Source organism: Pezoporus wallicus, unplaced genomic scaffold (assembly GCF_028554395.1).
Source record: "Pezoporus wallicus isolate ANWC-B61680 ecotype Strahan unplaced genomic scaffold, APGP_CSIRO_Pwel_v1 contig_6274, whole genome shotgun sequence".
In the NCBI taxonomy this organism is placed as follows: domain Eukaryota; kingdom Metazoa; phylum Chordata; class Aves; order Psittaciformes; family Psittacidae; genus Pezoporus; species Pezoporus wallicus.
This window is the reverse complement of record NW_026635738.1, coordinates 5,326-26,079: the sequence shown is the minus strand read 5'-3', so window position 1 is coordinate 26,079 and position 20,754 is coordinate 5,326. Positions and strand designations below refer to the sequence as shown.

The following is a 20,754-nucleotide window of genomic DNA, read 5'->3' as shown; positions in this document are numbered from 1 at the left end:
GCTCTCCTTGCCCTTCCAGCCCAATGGCAGAGAATACTTCCAGAACTCTAATCAAAACTAATTAATTAGAACAAATAGTCTAGTAAAGACAGGCATGTTTGGTTTGCTTAGTGAGTACGTAAACCCCAGGGCTGGGCTGATATGTGCTGTCTGTACTGACCTTTTTACTGTCCTTCAAAGCCTAGTCCCTAAGAGAAAGTCTGGGGTAGAAGCTGAGGGTGTCTCCTCACCATCTCTTGCTTTTTGACCAGGATAAAAATGCAAGGTGAGCCTGAATGATCCTGTCTCTTTCTCTAGCAGTGACACAGACAGCAGACATGGGATGGCTGCTGCTGGTGGGTGGCGTCGTGGCAATCACTGCCTCAATCACAACCTTTCTGGCCAAACAGCAGAGGTAAGAATGCTTCAGGAAGCTGGAGTAAATGCTACAGTTCTGTTGCTACAGATGGATTATTCACATGCAGCCTTCTTTGCATCTTGTATATCCATGCACAGGCAGCAAAGTATGGTCTCCAGCTGATGTACTGCCAAGAGCACCTTGCTTTTCTCTGGCACTCTGCTGCCATTCAGCTGGCTGGAACAAGACAATGGCACATGGGGATGAGAAGGGGCTACCCAGCCTCCTGGGCTGTTCTCCTGGTCCTGTCTGTGCTCTGCATTTGCCAGACGGGAGCAATAGCCATGGCTGGCCTGTCCCTTTGCAGAGCTGACACAGGCAGCTCAGTGCTGGCTGAAGGCTCCCTACTTTTTGGAGGGTCAGGTGCCACTGCAGAGGGATGGGGTGCTGCAGCACAGTGGAAAGGGTGCTGGGATGCTGCACAACAGGGCTGGCACAGCCCCTGTACACAGAAGTGCACAGGGCAGAGTTCTGGCTTGGAGGTGCAGACCAGGGGCAGCCTGAGGGGAAAATGCATTTCTAGAAGCTTGTGCCTTTCCAGGAAGGAAAGAAAAACCTCTTTCCTTAGCGTGAATATTGTGTGCACAAGTCTTGAGGGCTGAGGCCCATCTCTTGTGAGGCTCACAAGAAAGGCCATTAGATGGCTCTGATAGCACAAGACATCCTTGCATCCTCAGCCACCTGCTAACTTGTGAGGCCAGTGAGGCTGGGCAGGTGGCTGCATCTGTCTGAATCAGACCTGGAAATGCCTTGTTTTGCATCTGTAATGTGTACTTAAGCATAAAGTCTTTCTCTTTTCTCTTCTAGGTTATGGAAGAAGATGGCTTGCATCCCAGACCCTGCTCCCTTTTTCAAACCACTTTACCTGGTGCATGATGGAGATTTCAAGGTACTAATGGGCTACACAAGCAAATGGAGGACATGTCAAAATTAAACTAAAAATCCCATCATGCTGTCCTGGGCAAGGGGTTCTTATTAGAGCAGTGGGAGGTGGAATCTATCTCAAGGGAATACCAAACAGCTCCAGATATAAGGAGTAGCACTCCAGTGTTTACTCTGTGCCATGAAGGCCTTTATGTCACATCCATGCTGCTTATTCTCTGTAGGTTTCAGTGGGTGAGCTGAGCTCATATATAACCTGTGAAGACTGTAAACCTGAAGGGAGTGGACAAAGGGATACCAGGACAGTAACTGGGATTTTTCCAAAGCTCCAGTCCCATGCTGCATCAAGGCCATGGAGCAGACTTCACTTTAGAGCCATCTCTTACTCCAGCCTCTGCACATGACATGAGCTCAACATCAAGATTTGTAGTTCCCTCTGAAGAGTCACTCGTACAGACAGTAGCTCTGCATATCATCCTTGAAAAATGGCTAGAGCTTTGTGGGCAGATAACTGCTGTGTGATAGTACAGTGCAGCTGCCTCCCTGTACAGGAAGTGTCTTTGCGTAACCTTGCCTAGCCTTGCCAAATTCTCTTCCTATTTAACAACAGCCAAACTTGCTCATGTGGCAAAATGGTTTGCAAAGACTGCAGAGTTTGCTGGAGTTCTTAGGCTACAAAACTAAAACCACTGAGCATCCATAAATAATGGTTGTATTAAGCTGAACAGCAGCTCACAATGCCATTATGAAACGGTAAACTCCTGGCATGTCAGTGCAGACTTCACTGCCTCTTTCTGAACAAGTCCCTGTTGCTACAGCAGCACTGACCTGAGACACTTCAGTGTCTGCTGTTTGTTTCTGCTTTTCCTTAGACCCTCTGGGAAAGGGACACCAGCTGAGCCCTTGAGCCCTTATGATCCTCATGTACTTTCCCGCTGCTGTATGGCTGATGTTTGCAGTTAGGTTAAGCAAGTAGTCTTGGAGGGTTGCCATTCAAGCTGAAGTTGGCAGCAACTGCCTCCCTTCTTACCTGCCTTCCTCTTTCAGCCTTATTGCGGCTTCCCATATCTGCTCCAGAGGGGTACTTGCATCCTCTTGTGAGGCAAGTGGCGCTGGTTGCTCTTGGAGAAACGATCCAAGACCAGGTGGACTCTGTGGGAATTCCTGAGTGTCACAGGCTATCTAGTGCTCACAATAGAAGTGGGAGCACCCTGTATGCCAAGAGCCACACTCCTGTTGGGTTGAAGCCATATAGGGTTCTCTATTCTGTGGGAATTACAGTCTTGCTAATTGCTCTGTTCAGTCCCTGCTGAGAAGGGAATGAGCTTCAGTTGCTTCTTAATAAATGTGCAGGTGAAAGCAGCACAGCATCTTGTGCTGTTGCCCCCATAGCCACAGCACAAGATGCACAGGCAGGGGCTGTCAGAGGATGTGGTGACATCACTAATACATGAACAGACTCATCCCTTTCAGCTGGCAAGAAACCAGCTGATGCAGAGCTTGTTCAACTGCACCCTGCCTGCCCCAGAGCAAGTGCTTAGGTTATGTCTGTGAATAACGATCAGCAAATTACAATAGTGATGCTCTGCAGACGAGAGTCCTGGACTGGGTAGAAAGCAGTGAAAATGTTATAGGAAAAGTTAAGACCTAAAAAGAGAAGGGAAAGCAGAGAAACATTGTTTACCCTTGTGTGTACACAAGATCACGCTGGGCAGGAACTTTACAAAGGGATTTCCTGCTGTTTCTTCAAATAGCACCTCAGATACCTTTCTGTCCATTACAGTTTTAATAATAAGGTCTTCATAGCTTAGGTTAAAAATAAATTAAAATAGATTTGGTGCTTCCTACTATAATGAAGACTTTCCTATGCTCTGTCTCAGAGGGTAATAGGCTGTGTGAAGATGTTCTCTTCCCAAATTCTTTGCTCATGTCTAGTTACGCTGAGTGCAATTTGTGCAGGAGGCTGATAGGATTAAGGCAGTCTGGCAGCTATGGCAACACACAGCTGTCATGCAGCTCTCTGTCAGAAGCCTTCACAGTGTTTATGAAGCCCAGTGTTGTTACCAGCATTATACAGAGTGCAAGGCTACTATCTGCGGGCTTATGACTGAATGCCTCCAAGTCAGAATCCTGCCTAGATATTTTACCCTACTGTTGTTGTGTTGTTGCAATAGTAAGAAATTGACCCAGGAGATGACAGTCTTGTGCGGAAACATCCTGAACGTTAGCCTTTGGGCAACCATCCTAGGAGAAGGACAACTCTAACTTCAAACCAGGGCAGATGGAGCTCGTTTAGCTCTGTAAGGCCTTACATCTAAGAGAAGGACACTCTAACCAAGCCTACGACCTGAGTACTTTGCTGTCACCATCCAAGCTCACTAGGCCCCGGCAGGTAAACCTCACCTCAGGTGTAAAGGGTGGAGCCAGTTCCACACACTCTGTGCCTCACCTAAAAATCCACTGCGCAGGCCCGAAGGGTTTACCCACACTTGCAAAGCCCTGTAGCGACAGGCGAGGGATGAAACGGCAGGTGATAAAGTGCACTGGAAACTGCAGACCAAACCATGCATGCAGGTGGTTCAGGACATTGGTCACTCGAGGTTGACCCAGGAGATGATAGTCTTGCTCAGCAACATCCTGTGTGACCAAGCAGCCTTTTCCAACAGGATTTACCTATCCCACATTGCCCTTTTAGTCCTCATCACGCTTGTAGTAAGTGTGGGTAAAGCCCTTCCCAAATCTTCACTCATGAAGCCAAGCCATCAATCAATCACAGGGCAGAAAGTGGTGCACTTAGGTGGGCCTTGACACAGCTCAGCCATTAGGCAAGTCTCAGACAGGGAGCAGAACCAAGTCTTGAGTGTGGGGTGAGCCCAGCCTCTGGACTGCAGAATCCTCTAGTGGGACTGGCATTCATTAGTGGCACATGCCTAAAGCTTGTTGTGATCTGAGTGTCTGATTCAATGACTTCTTCTAAAAGAACAGAAACTTTTACTTTGTTCTTAGATCAGAGAAACCCAGAGGTGCCTTTACTCACACATGTGCCTGAATGCAAGGGGCTCGTGATCTAGAGGTAATACAGGGCAGAATGTAATACTAATGGTGATACAGAAGGGCAAGATTCAGTGTGCAGCACTCCCTAATCATCTCAGTAAGAGTAATCTGCAGAGGCAGTGGTTACAGCTCTTTGAGGTCTCCATCCGCTGCCTATTCCTGCTTCCTTCTTGTCACTGTGGGAGAAAAGGCTGGTCTGGTACACGGTTGCAGACAGAAGATTGGAAGCAGCCTTGTCTTGACCCCCTTCACAGGGAACTCTGGTGAGGGAAGCGACAAAGCAAGGCTGTGTTGTCAGGTGCCAGCACAGCACACCTGGTGGGAAGCTGACCATCCTTCCTGAGAGAAGCAGTGTCCAGGACAAGAGGGCAGAGGAGACATGGTGGCTTGGGACCTCTGGCTGATGCACAAAGGAATGCTGCCACGGGCAGTGGCATTCTTTGCAGCATGGAGAAAACTGCAAAGCCACACAAACCTCTCAGAGCTAATCATTCTCAATCAGTTGAGCCAGTTCACCTGCAGCTGCTGCATGTGGTGACAGCAGCATCTCATACCCTGCTCGCTTTGAGGAGTCAGGGATTTTTAGAGTTTCATTTTGCCTCTAAAGCTGTAAGAACTTTGGTAATTTCTGTAGAACCTCAAACCTGATGACACTAACCTCTCTCTTTTCCTCCCTCTCTCCCTCTCTGTCCCTTTGTGCAGAAGTGGGTTGGTGCACCCCATTCAAAAATCACTTTTGATTTCTTTGAATGGGGGATAGTCCTTCCAGAAGTCCTAGAAGTTTACACCATGTGTAATTCCAACAGCACCTCACGGGAGGAGCTGCACGAGATGAGAAGAGTTCTGCCTTGCAAGCCCTGTGTGTCGTGCCTGACTGCCCCAGGTCAGGATGGCCAGTCCCTGCTCTCTAGTGGGACTCAGGACCAGTCATACGGGCATTTATTCATTGATACTGTGACTGTGGCTGATGAATTCACGCCTTGTAATTGCCAATGCAACTGTAACAGTGTATACAGGGGACATGAGCATACCAGGGAGGAAGATAGTGCTGGAGAAACAGGTTATCCCAAGGTTAACGTTGATGATGAAGACAGAAAGATACCCAGCGACTTGCCTCTGACTGACCTGAGCACTCAAGACAAAATACTTGCTTCAGGCTCTGTGTCTACAGACCACCTGCGGAGCACAAATGTCCCAGCCCACCAGCAAGCAGAAAGGGCTTTGGAAGGAAGGATGGGGAGCATCCTAGAAGTCCTTTGCTTGCAGCCTAATCAGTGGGATTTGGAAAATCCAGGTTCTCTGCCTTCTCCTGATGGTGAAAGTGTTTCCTACAGTGAAGGTTCCTGTGACTCCTTCCCCCACATCACAAGGTCTGGTGACAGTTACCCTGTGATCTGCATAGATTTGGACACTATTGACAGTGGCTTTGTGGACTCAGACTGTGGGAGTCCGGTTGACTGTGAATTTGAGCAAAACAATCAGACCAACTGTGGGTCCATCTCTCTTGAGCAGGAGGGGGAGGATTTTCCACGGAGCTACGTCAAGCAGTGGGTCTCCTGTCGCTCTGACAGCCCTGTCAGTGGAGCACAGACAAACTAAGGACTTGATGTTGCCTTGTAACAAGAGTGTTCAACCTTTTCCATACTGTGCCAGGAGCAAAGTGTTAGAAAAATTCGTAAGAGAAGCAAAATTTACTGCATGTAAGCTGGCTTGCATACTGCTGAAAACTGTTAGGTGCATAGAAATACATCTGCCTATTTCTACTGCCCCTTATTCTGTTCATGCCTCACACTTGACATTATTGATTTTATTATTTTTATCCCCCCACCCACAGCCCCCTTTATAATGGCAGAAAAAGAACTGTACCTTGGAAATTACCCCTTGGCTTATGTATATGTGCAATTGTTTTTGACAGTGACCTTATAAAGAGTACAACAAAACTTTAAATTTCCCTGGTATTATCACATGACTTGAGAGTTTGGATGCAGATGGAATCTTAGAAGCATAACCCATGCCAAGTATGTTTGTTACATTAAAGTTCCCCTACCCTTTCCCAACAACACAGGTGGTATTACTTTTCCTACTAATATCTTTGGCTCTTTAAACCCAGCTATAATCGTTAGTTAATTATGGAGGGTCCCAGCTCTGACCATGAGGTGTGATCAAACCCAGTTCTCATATAATCATCACAGAAGTCTGTGGCCAAGAGAGCAAATACAACTCAGGCTCCAGAAACACTTTGCCTTTCCAGGTGGAGACTGCTAATGAAAAGTCTTCAAAACATGTAATTCCAGGCAAACTCTTGCTGTGGTGCTCTTCAGCTGCAGCAGCATCTCTCCCAGCATTTTCCAAGCACATGAACTGAAACATTGAGCAGCTTTTAGAGCTATGCAGAAATTTCAGAAGTGTTGTACTACCTGGACGTGCCTGCAGCTCCATCTTCTGCCTTGGACCTGGTCTGCTGCAGTCAACAGGTCAGTAGCCCAGATTTTGAGCAATCTCTGGTAGCTGATAAAGCCAACCATGAAATTGCTATTTGCACTGTAACTGTAAATATATTTCTCCCTGACATCTCTGTATCTCTGTTTTGTCTAAGATAATTGTCTTTAAAAGTCACTGTAATACTGATGCTGAATGAACCTTCTGTAGGCATAGTGCTCCTGACTCATGGGCTGCTTGGGTCCAGAAGATCTGATACTGAGAGAAACTTTGTGGTGAATGATGTATGTTTCAAGTGCAGTAATAATCTGTTGTTGCTGTGATACCAATAAATTCTTTCCTCTCCCCCATCTCTCACCCAAGATTTTAGCCAACCCCACAGCTCCCTAAACAAGGGGGAGCACTGTAATGAAGAGAAGCTCTTCCTTTCACAGGTGAGTGCTGGGAGAGCTTTTCTATGCATCCAAATCCTTGGTTTGATTCTACAACATAGTAGAACCATGGCTGTTGTGATTTTGAACCTACTGGGCTTAGCTTTGCCCATATTGTTGTTACTCCCTCAATATACCCCTAGCTTAGGGGCTTCCTGGGCACTGCTCCAAGATAGTGGGGCTGTTTTTGGTTCCTTCTCTCCTTATTTTCCATTTTTCTTGTGGGAAGGTATTGTCTTAGCATGTTTATGTGTCCTTCCTGCTGTGCTGCAAGTACCCTGCATGCCCTTCACAAGGCAGCAGAGGACTGAGCCAACTCCACTTCCTTACTGATGAGCTGATCCTGCCATGCACTATCTTACAGGGTCTGCTCACGCTGCACTTATGTCTGTGCAAATGTGTACTGAGCAAAAGCATCTCTGATGGTCTGTAGCACAGCCTTCTGCTGCTCATCTTGCAGTTATTTGCATCTCAGAAACTACATTGTGGTAACTGACCCCAGGCTGCTTAAGGGAAGAGGGGACACTTGCCTAGCTTTCCTCAAGCCCCTTAATTCTGCGTGCTCCTTGTTTCTGTGAGTATTGCTGGCCCCAGAACTGCTGAAGGAGCTGTTTCTGTTACTGCAACACTATCTAGCTGCACATCTGGTAGCTTGTGGTGATTTGATGCTACCTTGGCCTAGAAGTTGCCTCTGATCACCCTAGAAGACAGACTTCATGGGCAGAGAAGAACTCGCTTTGATACATGGCATAAGGATACTAAAGTAAGGGAGACTGTTCCCTTTGAAGCACTTGTAACAATTACGCTTTTGACCAATGAGTTGTTGACATTGTGGATGTGGAGGGGTTGGAGGTGGGCTTTTTTTCCCCGTGGCTTCTAGCAGCAAACTGCACATGTCCTTGACCCAGCAGTATCTGATTTGGAAAGACTGTTTATGCAGGAATGTTTGGACCATTGGTGGCAGTGCAAGCCCATGGCTGTGGGTTCTGGGGAGGCCTCCTGGGCTCTCAAACAAGCTGTCTCTAAAAGGTCTCACTCCACCCTTCTGTGTCCTCAGAAACGTACAGTGGTACATTCCTGAACAGCAGCGTGAAGCACAGACAGAGTGTGATGACAATCATGCTGTAAGGGCAGTTGCTGTTTTGCTGCTTGGCCCAGCAGGCCTGCTTAAAACAACAGTTTCAATACGCAGCCTGCAGCTGAATCTGCTCAGCTGCTCCTGCCATGCTCAGGTAACCAGATGATCTAACATAAGCCTTGCAGAGGTGAGGTTGGTCATGACCTGAGCAGTGGGGTGAGGTAGCAAGAAGATGCCAGCATCACCACCCATGCAGATAAAGCCTTTAGGCGGCTGTGCTCTCCTGCGCTTTGCTCAGTATTCACAACAATCAGGGACAGGAGTTCAGTTAATGGCCTGGGCTGGGTGGCGTTTTGGGCATGGGGGAAGTATGAAAAAAGGCAACTGCAGAGAGCTGTGATGTTCATGTTGCATATACTGCTCTGTAGTTTGGAATAGTAACATGAAAGGAAACTGAGGAAGAACATTTTGCTTTGCCATTTGAACCAAACTGCTGCTGAACTCCTGTAAAGTTCTTTTCCTGTCTGCCCTGTAAGCAGAATATTACAAAAGACGTGGGCCTTCCATGGCCATTGCATCTTTATGGTGACCTGCAGCAGTAGGCAGGGAGGATGCAGTTTGTCTCTACAGGAGACAAGATGTCTTTTGCTGCAGCACGGTGAACTGCAAGCATCTGGGCAGCTCTGAGGCAGCAGTTGTTATTTGCTTACATGATGCTCTGAAGGCTGCTTGCATTTTAGGGGCTTTCCATTTCTGCTCCTGTTCAGGCCTGTTGTGACAATAAAAAGTGTAATATACATTGAAATGGGTAACCATGAGGCCTCATGGTAGTTGACAGGAGTCTTACTGGAGGGGAAATGCTGAAAAGCGGATATGGGGAGAAGCACCATAACTCAACCTGTAGTACCAATTTGGAAGTGTCTGTCCTCATTTCTGCACAGCCCCTGCCTTCCTCTCTTGGCTGTTAAAACTAATACTGGCAGATTGTTATTCAGTCTGTGTTTTGCCTGCTTCTCCCATCCGCTTCTCTGGCACATGTATGTAATGGACTTGATGGATCCTGACTGTAGTACAACCACTGCAGCATTACAGCAGGGTATGGAAAGATCTGTTCCTTATACACTCTAGGATATGGATGTGGAAGTACTGCAATGCTTGTTTGCCTTTGGCCCTTCAAGCACAGTGCAGCAATAGGCTGTGGAAGAAGTACAGAACAGGGCAGCTCAGGGATGCCTCAGGTGTCTGAGCGCAGTTGTGTAGAGGCCTTGGGTGGGAGTAGTCTTGCCTCATATCCAGACAGGGCTAGGAAACGGTTTACGGTCACTTAAAGAGCTCTTCTGTTGGTCTTCTATTATATAAATGTTGCAAGCAGGTTCTTTCATATTCAGCAAATTACTTGGCCTTTTAAATATTAACCCTTTAGCAGAAATTCCTCAGTTTCTCCATCACTAATGAGTAACTGCAGATGCAGCTACTCTTCAACTCAATCTGATAATCTGAGCAGGTTTTCATTGGTTCTTGAGATTATCTTCAAAATCAGGCACAGCAACTTCTGCTTTATTATGCCACTGCTGCTACTGCCTGATCATCAAACCGCACAGCTAAAGCTATCAAGGGGCAGAAGCAGTGTGAAAAGTGAAGTTTCCTTTGAGCTGGTAAGACAGTTTAACGTGTATCTGTGCTATGCATGCCTCTAAATAATGATAGGATACATTTACTGAGCTAAGATATTGCAAAATGATTTCTTTACTTAAATCTGGAATTCTGTATTGTCTCTTGCACTGGGAACCTAGAGCAATAAAATTAACAAGAGGGTCCCTGCACTTCTGTTCTGCACGTTTGCTGAGCACAAATCCAACTATTGCATTAACTCTGATATGGGTTGTGCCAGAAAGAAGAATCATCTTGAATAAATGATTTTTATGTTGTCCTCTCTGACTGAAATAGATGAATGTAGAGGAATCCAGCCAAAATAGCCCTTGGCATTTGAGACTTTGCAGACAAAAATATGCTTTTTAAATGTCGGTATGTATATGTGTGTGTATGAATATTGCTTTAGTTACTGCAGTAGTTACGATCTGTAGCAGCCTCTAGGATCCAAGTCTGCCCAATCTAAAAGCACACAGCTGTTTGTGAGCATCAAATTGTGGGAAAATGGCCCTCCAAAGATGAAGGGAGAAAAAGATTGGTGTTGCGGGGTTCTCTCTTACCATCTCTGCAAACAAGAAAATCGTACTACTTTTCCTTATTCTCCAGCAGTTCACATGCTCATCATGTGAGTCTGTTGTGTGCACTTGATATGGTTCTGTCAGACATGTGCTTAGAGGCCAAGGTATTCAGGAGGCAGGTAATCTGTCATTGTATTCTTCTTAAAGAGCCTATGAAATATTTTCCTGTAAGCAGGGATGAGTGAAAGAGTGCCCTTGATGAACAATCACACTTGATTGCACAGTGGATCACCCTGGAGAATGTGCGCTTGGGGCTAACCTTAATAGGTGGAGGGATGTGCCTGTTGGTAGATACACTATTGCCAGTTGCTGTTTTACTTCATGGGTGTGAGTCAGACCACACAAATGAGCTGTAACAAGAAAATTGCACTGACAAAACTATCTACTCTCTATAAAAGTTGATGGCAGAGGTGAGATAGAACCTAACAGTCCTGGCTGTCTGCTGGGTGCTGGCATACCACTTCATGTATCAAAGGGTACCTGAGCATGTTGAAGAATCTTATGCACACATCTCCACGTGAAATCCTTGCTCTTGCATGACACTTCAATTTCATGTTTTACCAGGCGTTTGTAAAGCTGATCTTGTCTTGTAGTCATCCAACGGTCAGAGATGCAAAGGTCTGTCACTTTGAACTCATTATGTTCTCTACACAATTCTTCACATCAAATGTAAGCTTCTTGTCCCCACTTTCAAGTCATTAACAGCTTCTCCTTGTCCACTTGTCATCTCCTACCTCCATATTAGGAGCTCAGCTCCTCCTATGATCATCAAATCAACTCCTCCATCCTCCATGCTACTGCTTACACACTTGAAGGTACTGCCTACAATTCTCTGGGGCTACCTCAACCTCATTCATAAGTCTCTCCTTCGCAACTCAGCAAAGCAGAGCTTTAAACCCCAGGCAATATCTAGGCTTACCCACATGCTGAGACTGCCATCACCTTCTTGTATCACTTCCCCTCCCAGTGGTATCTGTCAAATAATTTATTTTACCCTATAAGTTCTTAAAGGCAAAGTTCATATTTTTATTGTGTGTTCTACTGGACCGCTAACATTGGGGTTAGCCAGAACTTTGATTATGGTTGTCTGCTAATACAACCAAACACAGCAATAACATTTGATCCCCTGTCCTGTTGATAAGCAGTTAAGAGCATTTGGAAAATCTGTGTTGTACAGGTTTTGGTTAAAATTAATTGAAATCACTTTCGGGAAATGGGGACAGTTGATGGAACCGTAAGTGGGGAGGGGAAAGGCATGGCTGCAAGGCCTCATGTCCTGGAGCAGGTAACAGGTAGAACAACTCTGCCCTGGAAACATGCAGAAAGAACAGAAACACCATTGCAACCAGCTTGAGACCACCTGGGAACTTGGAGTCACCAGTCAGCTTCCGGTACTGAGCCAATCTTGCGCTGGTGGCTGCAGAGCTGGAGTATAATTGCAGGGCTCTCTCCCAGGTCCCTGCAGAGTGAAGGTGGTTCTTCTCCCTTCCTCTCCCACATCTACATTTTTCACAGGGCTTTTCTGCCTTCCCTCACAGCTCAGCAGTGTTGCAGAAACTGAGCATTAGAACAAAAAATAGCATCAGGCAATCCTGGCTAGGAAGACAATTTGTCTTCCAGTCCCCAGGTGCTGCAGTTGTGCCCTTGCTGCAGCATCTGAGCTGAGGATTTAATTGATTTATTTAAGATCTCTAGCAAAGATTTATAGACAACAGGTCTTGGGCCGTATCTGAAAGCAAAAGGTTCCAGCAATAAAGGTACTTCCCCTTTATCCAAATTCTGCACTTTGTTTCGGGTTTAGCTGTATCTACCTTCAGTATCCAACTATTGGATTCCTTCCATCGCTAGGAGATTGAAAGGAAAAAACAAACTCACCCAAACAAGAACACCACCAAAAAACCAACTCCAGAACTTTTCTCATACCTGAAATCTTTTTCCCATGAAAGGTACTTGTGGCCGGTGTGAAGTTACTACTCAGCCTTTCCTTTGGTTAAGTTAAAGACATTTTAGCTCTTCATTTCTGAGGAAAGTTACCCAGGATTCAATCATTCTTACAGCCTTTTCCAGAACTATTTTCATCTTTTCAGCAACATTTTGTCAAAGTGTGGATCCCAACAGAAGGGATGAAATAATAATGCTGTTACGAATGCTGTGTGTACCTGTGGTAACATTTCTGCTAATTGATCTGCATCCACAGGCTGTGTGTTGGCCCCTCTAACAGCATGGATGTACTGCAGGAGCTTTTTCAGCTGCTTATGTGCTATTTCCCAAAATAATGTTCCGATAAAGCCTTTCAGAATTCCACGTTCCACGACCTATTTATGACACATTCATGACTAACACAAAAAACTTGCATTTAAACATGCTCATTTGTTTCCAGGTGAATTAGAGAGCCAGGAAATGTCCAGCATGTTTCAAACATTGCAGAACTGAATAAAGAACTTCTGTGGGGGAGAGGAGGTATCAAATTAGCAGCAATTACCTGGAAATTGTCTGTCCTGGTTTAGTTGTCTTGACTTAGATTTATTTGTTTGTGTGCCTGAACAAGTTCTTGTAAGCACATATATAATTCTATTTAATGCAGCTCTCTCTATTTCATATTTAGTCAGTCTTACTGTGTTTATCACAGGGATCATACACAACCCTGATTAGAATGATAAGCAGGAGAGCCTTCATGCCTCCCAGCCTCCCCCTGCTAAAATCAGCTAATGGTGATGCTTCCTCTCAACAACCCCCACTCTGAAGAAGGTCTGCAGCAAAACAGGATATTTATGAAAAACCCATGAATGAAGAGGTGCTGAAGTGGAAGCCAGCAAGATTCTGAAATATTGTGATTATTTTACTATTAATTCAGAAAAGGGACACTATAAGCAGGCATAATTACAGGAAAGAAGTTGATGTGTGGATGCTGCTGTCTAGCTCTGTGAAATCTGGAACTGAAAGTATTTCCTGCTACTGTAGCCATCAGATTTTAATTTAATCTCTTCAGTAAAGCAGTCCTAGTGATTAAAATGCTCAGTCCTTGCTAAGTGTAGGCTCTTTCTCACTCACACCTATTCTAGACTACTTCAGACCCTTTGTTGGTTAAAAACTACAATCTTATTCTATAGCCAGGCTGTACTCATCTGGTCTTGAGGCAATGCTGAACTTAGTGTCTTCTCCTATCCTGACACTTCTCCTTTTCCGCAGCTTCTTCTGAAAGAGAGATCATAATCCCTGGCAAATGAAGAAATTGTATAACTGAGTTGGTGCCCTGTCTGACAGAGCCAAGGTCAGCTTGTGTCAGGGCTGGCAGCAGCAGATATTCAACCTGCTGGTATGAATACTGACAAAACTGCTTCTAATGGCTCTTCTATTTTAGATACTGTCTGGAATGGGAGGAGATGTGTGGCAACTGTGCCTCCAGCTGTGCATTGCTTCGGTGCTGCTCTTTGGTGGAGGAAGAGGAAGAGGTAAGAGGAGATCTGGAATAGGCCCACTGTGGGAAGGAGCACATGCATGTGCTCATCTTTCATTCACAGACCCCAGAGTATGCAACACAAGATCCTGTGACTGCCCTTTCCCCAGTCCCAGGAACCAATACCCGCTGGTAATGCCAGGCCTGGGGAACCCAGCACGTGCTGGACAAGCTGCACAGCAGAAAAATCTTAGCCAGTGCCCAAGTTCCCTAAGATCTTACACTCATCTCATGCAGTGAAGTGTGGTGCAATAGAAGGGGCATCATGAGGAAGGACAGATGAGGTATCACTAAAGGAAGCACTAGAAACTAATGCATTTATCTGACGTACCAAGCAAGGCCTTGTCAGGTAATGCACAAATGCAGCTCTGGTCTCCTTCCTCTGCAGAGCTCCAGGGCAGCCTGAGCTGCCTGAATAACTATGTGACTACCGTGAGCTGCATGTGGGAAATGGAGGAGCCCATGGGAGAGGGACCTTTCCACCTGCATTTCACCAAGTAAGAGCCTGTCGTGGTTGAACCCCAGCCACAACCCAGCCCCCCTGGCGCGATGGGGGCAAGAATCAGAAGAGTAAAAGCAAGAAACCTCACGAGCTGAGCTTAAGACAGTTTAAAGAGTAATGCAAAAGCTGTGAACACAAGCAAAGAAAGGAATTCATTCACCACTTTCCTCTGCAGGCAGGTGTTCAGCCATGTCTAGGAAAGCAGGGCTCCATCATGCATAACAGTTACTTGAGAAGGCAAACAAGGCTTCAAGCATCCCCCTGCTTCCTCCTTATTCCCCCGGTGTTTCATGCTGAGCATGATGTCCTACGGTCTGGAATCTCCCTGGGGTCAGTTGGGGTCAGCTGTCCTGGCTTTGTCCTCTCCCAACCCCTTGTGCACCCTCAGCCTGCTCACTGATGGAGTGGGGTGAGGAGCAGAAAAAGCCTTGATACTGTGTAAGTGCTGCTCAGCAGTAACTAAAACATCCCCGTGTTATCAATACTGTTTTCAGCATCAATCCAAACACAGCTCCATGCCAGCTATTGTGAGGAAAATTAATTCTGTCCCTGCCAAAACCAGCACAGCACCAAGAGCTGCTACGGTAGCTGCAGCCCTGGCATGGGCAAGAAGAGCAAAGATGGGGCCCGGCTGTGGGCTTTGCTCCCTCCACAGCAGGAGACTTGTGGCTTCCTTGGAAGCTGCTCTTTTTTTGTGGTCCCACTGCCTTGGAGGGTGCAGCAGAGGTTCAGCACACTTGGCTGCATGCATGCAGCAGAGGTTCAGCCCATTCATCCATCCATCCATTCAGCCCCTCTCCGAACAGAGAGCCCCCCAGCCCAGGCTCTGCTCCCCATGACTGGGGCACTTCCACAGCCCATCCTACATGATGCTGCTTAATTAGTTTCTAGCTGCTTCTTGTCTTGTTGCCTAGAAATGAAACCCCTAGGGGTTTAATCTAAATGATTTAATATATATGCAAAAGGATTTTGAAAGTCTAGTGAGTTATAGTAACACATTTAAAATACTATATGAATACCTTTTTCTCTAACAGAAGAAATCAGGTGAGCGGCTTCCTAGGTGATAGGATAATAAGCACTGTGATGTGCTAATCTGAGACGAATGAGTTTTGATTATGTAATTATGCTATCTTAACTCCCAGTAACTAGTGTTGCATGAGGGTAAGCCATGCTGCCATTAGATGCCTCATACATTCTGGTAAAGTTAAGTCACAACCAACCTAACTCTTAACTATAGTAGATTTTACATCTATGAACAAAAGCCAAGCTGATAAACTGTGGTGTCCCAGTTTACTGCGGGGTCATGTGCAACACGACATCTGATGATAAATGGCTGCATTAGACAAGTTAATAACATGAGACTGCTCTTTGGAGCCATTTCCCCAAGGTGATATTTTCCGTCATTCATCCTGTTATGCTGTGCTGGAGCTTGTGAATATTAAAAAACCCTTAAACCAAGCAAAAACAGCACTGAAAAAAAAGAAAAAGAAAAAACTAACTGACAAACCAACCTTTGAGGTGTTCTGCTGTCAGCACTGGTTTGTTCAGAGTGAAAGAGGCTTTAATGTACAACTTGTTAGCTCTGTGCTGTGTGCTTGTAACCAACTGTCCATCCATTTTAACCCCCTTGTACCAGCTGCTTTCCTGGCAGCAACATGTAGCAGCCTTCTCAGTTCCAAGAGGGAGCAGGGGGCAGGTACAGCTGTGCGTGCAGCTCCTGGGAGGTGTGGTGCCTTCAGCAGTGAGGTTATGAACCTGGTTCCCTCCACCCTTTTCAGCTCTGCCAACCAGCCAGCTTTAGCATTGCTTTCTCTGCCAGCTGCACTGAAGAGGTTCGTGTTCTTCCGGAATGCGGTGCTGTGCATCTTTCATAAACTGAAAAGCACTTAACCACACAACTTAAAAGAAACTTTCAGCCTTTTTATTCTTCTAGCCTCTGGTCAAAGGGCCACAACGCCAGCTGCAGACTTACTGCCAGAGAAAGCATGCAGAACCAGTACCACTGCACAATCCATTTAGCCAGCCAGATCTTGGAAACAGATGGTTATAGAGTTGCTCTCCAAGGCAACTTCTTTGGACGCAATCACACGTACATCATCTTTCCAGAGTACAATCCCCGTGAGCACAGTAAGTATGAAGCAGAGCAGCTGTGGGTTGAGGCTCTGCCTTCAGCTTTGGGGTACAAAGTGAAAATAATGGGAACAGGCCAGACTGCTCATCCCTGGAGAATGTAGTATGTGGACTTCATCATTAAGGATGCTGTCCCAGTGTCTCTCCATTCTGACTTTTCCAGGACTTCAGAGAGAGCTGGCTCTGGAGTACCTTTTGACTGTACTTCTTCTTTGCATTATGTTTTCTTATTGATGCCCAATTGGATTGCCTCTGTAGCTGTTTTTTTCTAAGAAATGAAGCCATGAGGAATCAAAGTCATGGATCTAATTCGATGTCCCATGGCCTGGTACCTCAGAGAAATGCTCTAGTATTTGAGATCTCAGTTCCTGTCTGTATTAGAGGTATGTTGGACAAGCAGAATGCGACATCCAGAGTGGCTCTTTGCTTGCAGGATTATCCCTAGGGGCTAATTTATGTCAATTTTGTAGTTGTTCTGGCCTACCCTGTGAGCTAATTTGGTCTACTGCTGGTCTTAATATAACTCATTAGACCCAGCCTTATCTTCCAAGACTTCATTCAGCCTAGTATCATGCATTTCTGTCCATGGTGTTCATGTCCCAAATAGTGTGAAAAACCTATCTCTTTATTTGCAGTAAAACTTGACCCCCCTTTGAACATCCAGAGCAATGCCACTGCCAGCAAGTGTCAGATATGGTGGAGCGTGCCTTGGTACCTCGTCGAAATTCTTCAGTATGAGTTGCAGTATAAGGAGTACAGCAAGCCCTGGGAGGTAACTGGTGAAGCACACACTGATACTGCCTTGCACTCTGGGCCTCCTAGCAGCTGGCTGTTCTAAGCTGGCCTTTCTGTTTTCCAACATCATTGCTGAAAGATTTTATGTAAGCCGTCAGTACTGAAGATCAGTAAATCTCCTCCTGGACCCTGCATTCAGAAGTCACCCATCGTTGCACAGGCCCTCTTCTTGCATCTGAGAAAAGATTTGGAAAAGGAGGGGAGGGGAAGAGTATTTAAAAGACCATCCCATGCCCAGCCTCGTTTACAGAAATCCTTTGCACTGCTTTGCAGATTGCACTGAACAAGACGCCCCCCAGTTCACTGCCCCAGGTTGAAATTGAAGCCGCCGAGCTCCGCAGCGGCGTTGCTTACACTGCACGAGTTCGGTGCAAGGTTTCTGAGAGTGAGGATTCGTACCATAGTCAGTGGAGCGAGTGGAGCCAGCCAACAGTGTTTCAAAGAGCAGGTACAAAGAATGTTGCTTTTACTTTAATTCATGTCTCCTCATGAATTCGTGTTCAAAAAAGGAAGATACCTGGTAAAATGGAGCTTTTCAAATCCGAACTAGCTGCCTTTAGCAGCCTGTTTCATTTGCATTGCTTGGTTATTTGGGGTTCAATCTTGACTCCCAGACTTTTTATCCAATATTTTTGTGTTGATTCTTCTAGAACTGCCTGAAAAGATCCTAAATACCAGAACTATGCAGTTCTTGTTCATTCCTCTGAGTTTCGGCATGCTGCTGTATTTATTTTGGAGCTGCAAGCTTTCTTCAAGGTATGTTATATTTTTTCAGAAAGTTCCCCGTGATCTGTACAGCCTGAAGAAGGTAAATCAGGTGTCCTTATACTCTTCTTGCTTCCTGTTTGTGCTGCACACACTCAATCATTTTCAAAAGTACTTCTGACAGTCCTGGGATATGACATATTCCTTGGCTGATGATTGTTAATGACCCACTACACAATCCTTAAAAAGAACAAAGTGCCTTTGTGGCACCCAAACTCAGCTAAACCTCGAGGTTGAGGGTCTCTTTGTCTTGGAGTTAAAGAAATTTAAACCCATGGAAATTACTTGTTTTCATGTAGATAAAAGTGCAAATACACAGCAATCTGTAAGAGTGGTTAAACTCCTTTCAAAAGTTAAGCTACTGGTGACATACCTGGCAGTAGTCAGTATGCAAAATACCAATGCAAGCAAACTGAACTGACTCCTATTCAGTGCTCCTTAGGTTTTGGGACCAAAATGTGCAGAGAAAAAGGTGTCTCTAGAACTTTGGTTCAATTATCCTCTGCGATTTTTTTATGCTGGAAGAGCGAAGGTGAATCTCCTGCCTCTTCCTTTGCTGCCTTGACGTAGATTATTCTGCTACGTACACATCACTCTTAGAGAAACAGAACGCATGACGCCTGTATAGTAAAATATTTTTACAGGATAGACTCTCATAAAGGGACTAGGATGTCTGGCAGAATTTCTCTGTCTAAACATAATGAAACTAGAATGCTCTGAAACAATTCCAGAGATGCTGTTTAGATCAAGTTAGTTGCTAAACAAATGCATAAATAGCTTAGTCATATAATGAGTAATAGACTAGTACTGAGTTTGCAGCATATAGCATTCCTCAAAATTTTTATGACTGTGCTTCAGGCTAGAAACATTAAATACATGCACAGGAGTCCAACACTTGCAGGAGATGTCAGAAACCTTGCGAAATGGACTTCCTGTGCAATTTTTATAATGTAAGTGTGGAGCTCTCAACTAACAGCATCGAGACAGAACACAGGAAAACTGCTGTCGCGTTCTGCTTGTTTTAATTTGAAGTGTTGTTTTCTCACTTCAGGGCAAAAGACCTCTCCTGCTTCAACATTCCCACACCAGCTGCTTTCTTTCAGCCTCTCTATAATTTGCACAATGGGAATTTTAAGGTAAGAGATAAGTTTCATTTCTTTCTTATGACCCTCAATTCATGAGGAGAGCACTTTTCTTTTCTTGGGGATTAATCATTCTAGCTCCTGAGCAGTTACTGACATGGTTCTAGTCTTTCTGGAGCTTTACAGTTTCTCAGTGTCCTGCCTCCACATACTAGTGACACCACCAAAGCTTCAATTCAGCTTCTCTCACCTTAGAAATAAGCTCCCTCCAGTCAGTGACTCCTAGCCATGCTGAACATGAGCGGTGCACACAGTCTTTGCAAAGCCAAAGCAATATGAGCAGCTTGCAGTACATTCTGGAGGTGAAATCTTGAAAACTTCTTGTGACATTAGCAGCTAGATTCTCTACCCTATTACTCTGTTTGCCCAGTAGAGCTGCACTAAACCTCTGGGCTATTGTGCCAAAGCCATATAGAAAGAAGTTATTTTGCAAGTTCCAACTGTAAACAAAATGTGCTGAACTTACTGATCCTTTCACTAGGACTGGGTTGGATCTAATGAGGCTTGTAGCCAGCTCAGAAGAGAAGAGGCCAGCAAGTCAAACAAAGTGACTGCAGATCATGTTTCTGATCTGAACACCCAAGAACAGATTTCCCAGATTTTTTCCTTGAAACCTATGGAAAGCACAAATCTGGCTGCTGCAGAAGAAAACTTAGTATTTGCCTCAGTTCCAAGCCAGCAGTACGTCCCCAGCAGGTATGTAAGAGCAGAAGAGACAGAAGTGAGGCTGGGACTACTGTTTGCACAAGCCCGTGGTGATGATACAGTTGGCTTGAAAATCTCTGAAAAAATTAAAGCCAACCTTGACAGCCCCAGCACGGGAAGGAATTCTTCCTCTCACGCACAGCATGGAAAGGGCAACTTCCTTATGCTTCAGGAATCTTTAGAGATAGCAAATGTGTCCTTCAGCAGTAGTGACTATTGTACCTTATGTGACAATCATACCACAGGAGGTTTGATTCCTGCTGAACTACTGAAGCTCTCCAACGGCAATAGTCTTCTCAATCAGAATGATCAGAGTGACCTTCCCTGAGGAATACCGTCTACAAAGATCTTTGTGCTGTCCTCTCACCTCCCAGCACTGTCTTCCCAAGTGGCTTAAATAGTGGCCATGCAGACAATTACAAACATGTATCATTTTTAGGTAAATCCTCAATTTCTGTACTTAAAAAGAAGATCGTGACAACTCCTCTGGCTAGCAAATACTACTCCTACAGGCATCGCAAGGCCTGACTCCAGCAGTACCTGCTGTCTCAGGGGACATATAACCATACTCTTCTCTAAATTAACCACCTGTCAGCAGCAGAAGTCCAGCAATGCTCTGGCTAAGGAAGCAGCAGCAGACCTGCTATTTCGCCTCAGGAGGAGCTATTGGGATTGGGCGCCTCTCAGAAGCAGCAATACTTGTAATGTGCTGAACCACAACTTAAACTCCATCGTTATTTTATAAAGTA

The 20,754-nt window shown here is 45.4% G+C and overlaps 2 protein-coding genes across 8 annotated transcripts in view; both read left to right on the top strand.

Annotated features, from left to right (window-relative positions):
- IL21R (interleukin 21 receptor) overlaps positions 1-6,955 on the top strand; it is a 16,510-nt gene extending 9,555 nt beyond the window's left edge. For 3 of the 4 annotated variants that reach the window (XM_057398017.1, XM_057398014.1, XM_057398015.1), the window contains exons 8-10: positions 298-394; positions 1,205-1,286; positions 5,036-6,955. In XM_057398017.1, coding sequence (XP_057254000.1) covers positions 298-394; positions 1,205-1,286; positions 5,036-5,932 — 1,076 coding nt within the window. In that variant the 3' untranslated portion in view covers positions 5,933-6,955. The remainder of the gene's footprint in view (positions 1-297; positions 395-1,204; positions 1,287-5,035) is intronic. The other variant, XM_057398016.1, reaches the window with a different exon arrangement.
- Positions 6,668-20,754, top strand: LOC130593122 (interleukin-9 receptor-like). Of its 4 annotated transcripts, XM_057398019.1 has the most exons (11): positions 6,673-6,807; positions 7,136-7,206; positions 13,699-13,780; positions 13,871-13,961; positions 14,355-14,463; positions 16,402-16,595; positions 17,234-17,370; positions 17,667-17,841; positions 18,044-18,149; positions 19,210-19,294; positions 19,782-20,754. In XM_057398019.1, exons 4-11 carry the CDS (start codon positions 13,883-13,885, stop codon positions 20,331-20,333), a joined length of 1,437 nt encoding a protein of 478 aa, XP_057254002.1. In that variant the 5' UTR covers positions 6,673-6,807; positions 7,136-7,206; positions 13,699-13,780; positions 13,871-13,882; the 3' UTR covers positions 20,334-20,754. The 4 variants fall into 4 exon arrangements, with proteins under 4 accessions (XP_057254004.1, XP_057254002.1, XP_057254003.1 ...); XM_057398020.1 differs by lacking the exon at positions 13,699-13,780; XM_057398021.1 differs by lacking the exons at positions 7,136-7,206; positions 13,699-13,780 and having other exon boundaries at positions 6,668-6,807.

Excerpts from the sequence above, each read along its gene's own strand:
- LOC130593122 (XM_057398018.1), top strand. The coding sequence starts at position 9,733 with ATGAGTAACTGCAGATGCAGCTACTCTTCAACTCAATCTGATAATCTG. Across the intron at positions 18,150-19,209 it reads AGCTGCAAGCTTTCTTCAAG|GGCAAAAGACCTCTCCTGCT; the intron begins GTATGTTATATT and ends TTCTCACTTCAG. Across the intron at positions 19,295-19,781 it reads TGCACAATGGGAATTTTAAG|GACTGGGTTGGATCTAATGA; the intron begins GTAAGAGATAAG and ends TCCTTTCACTAG.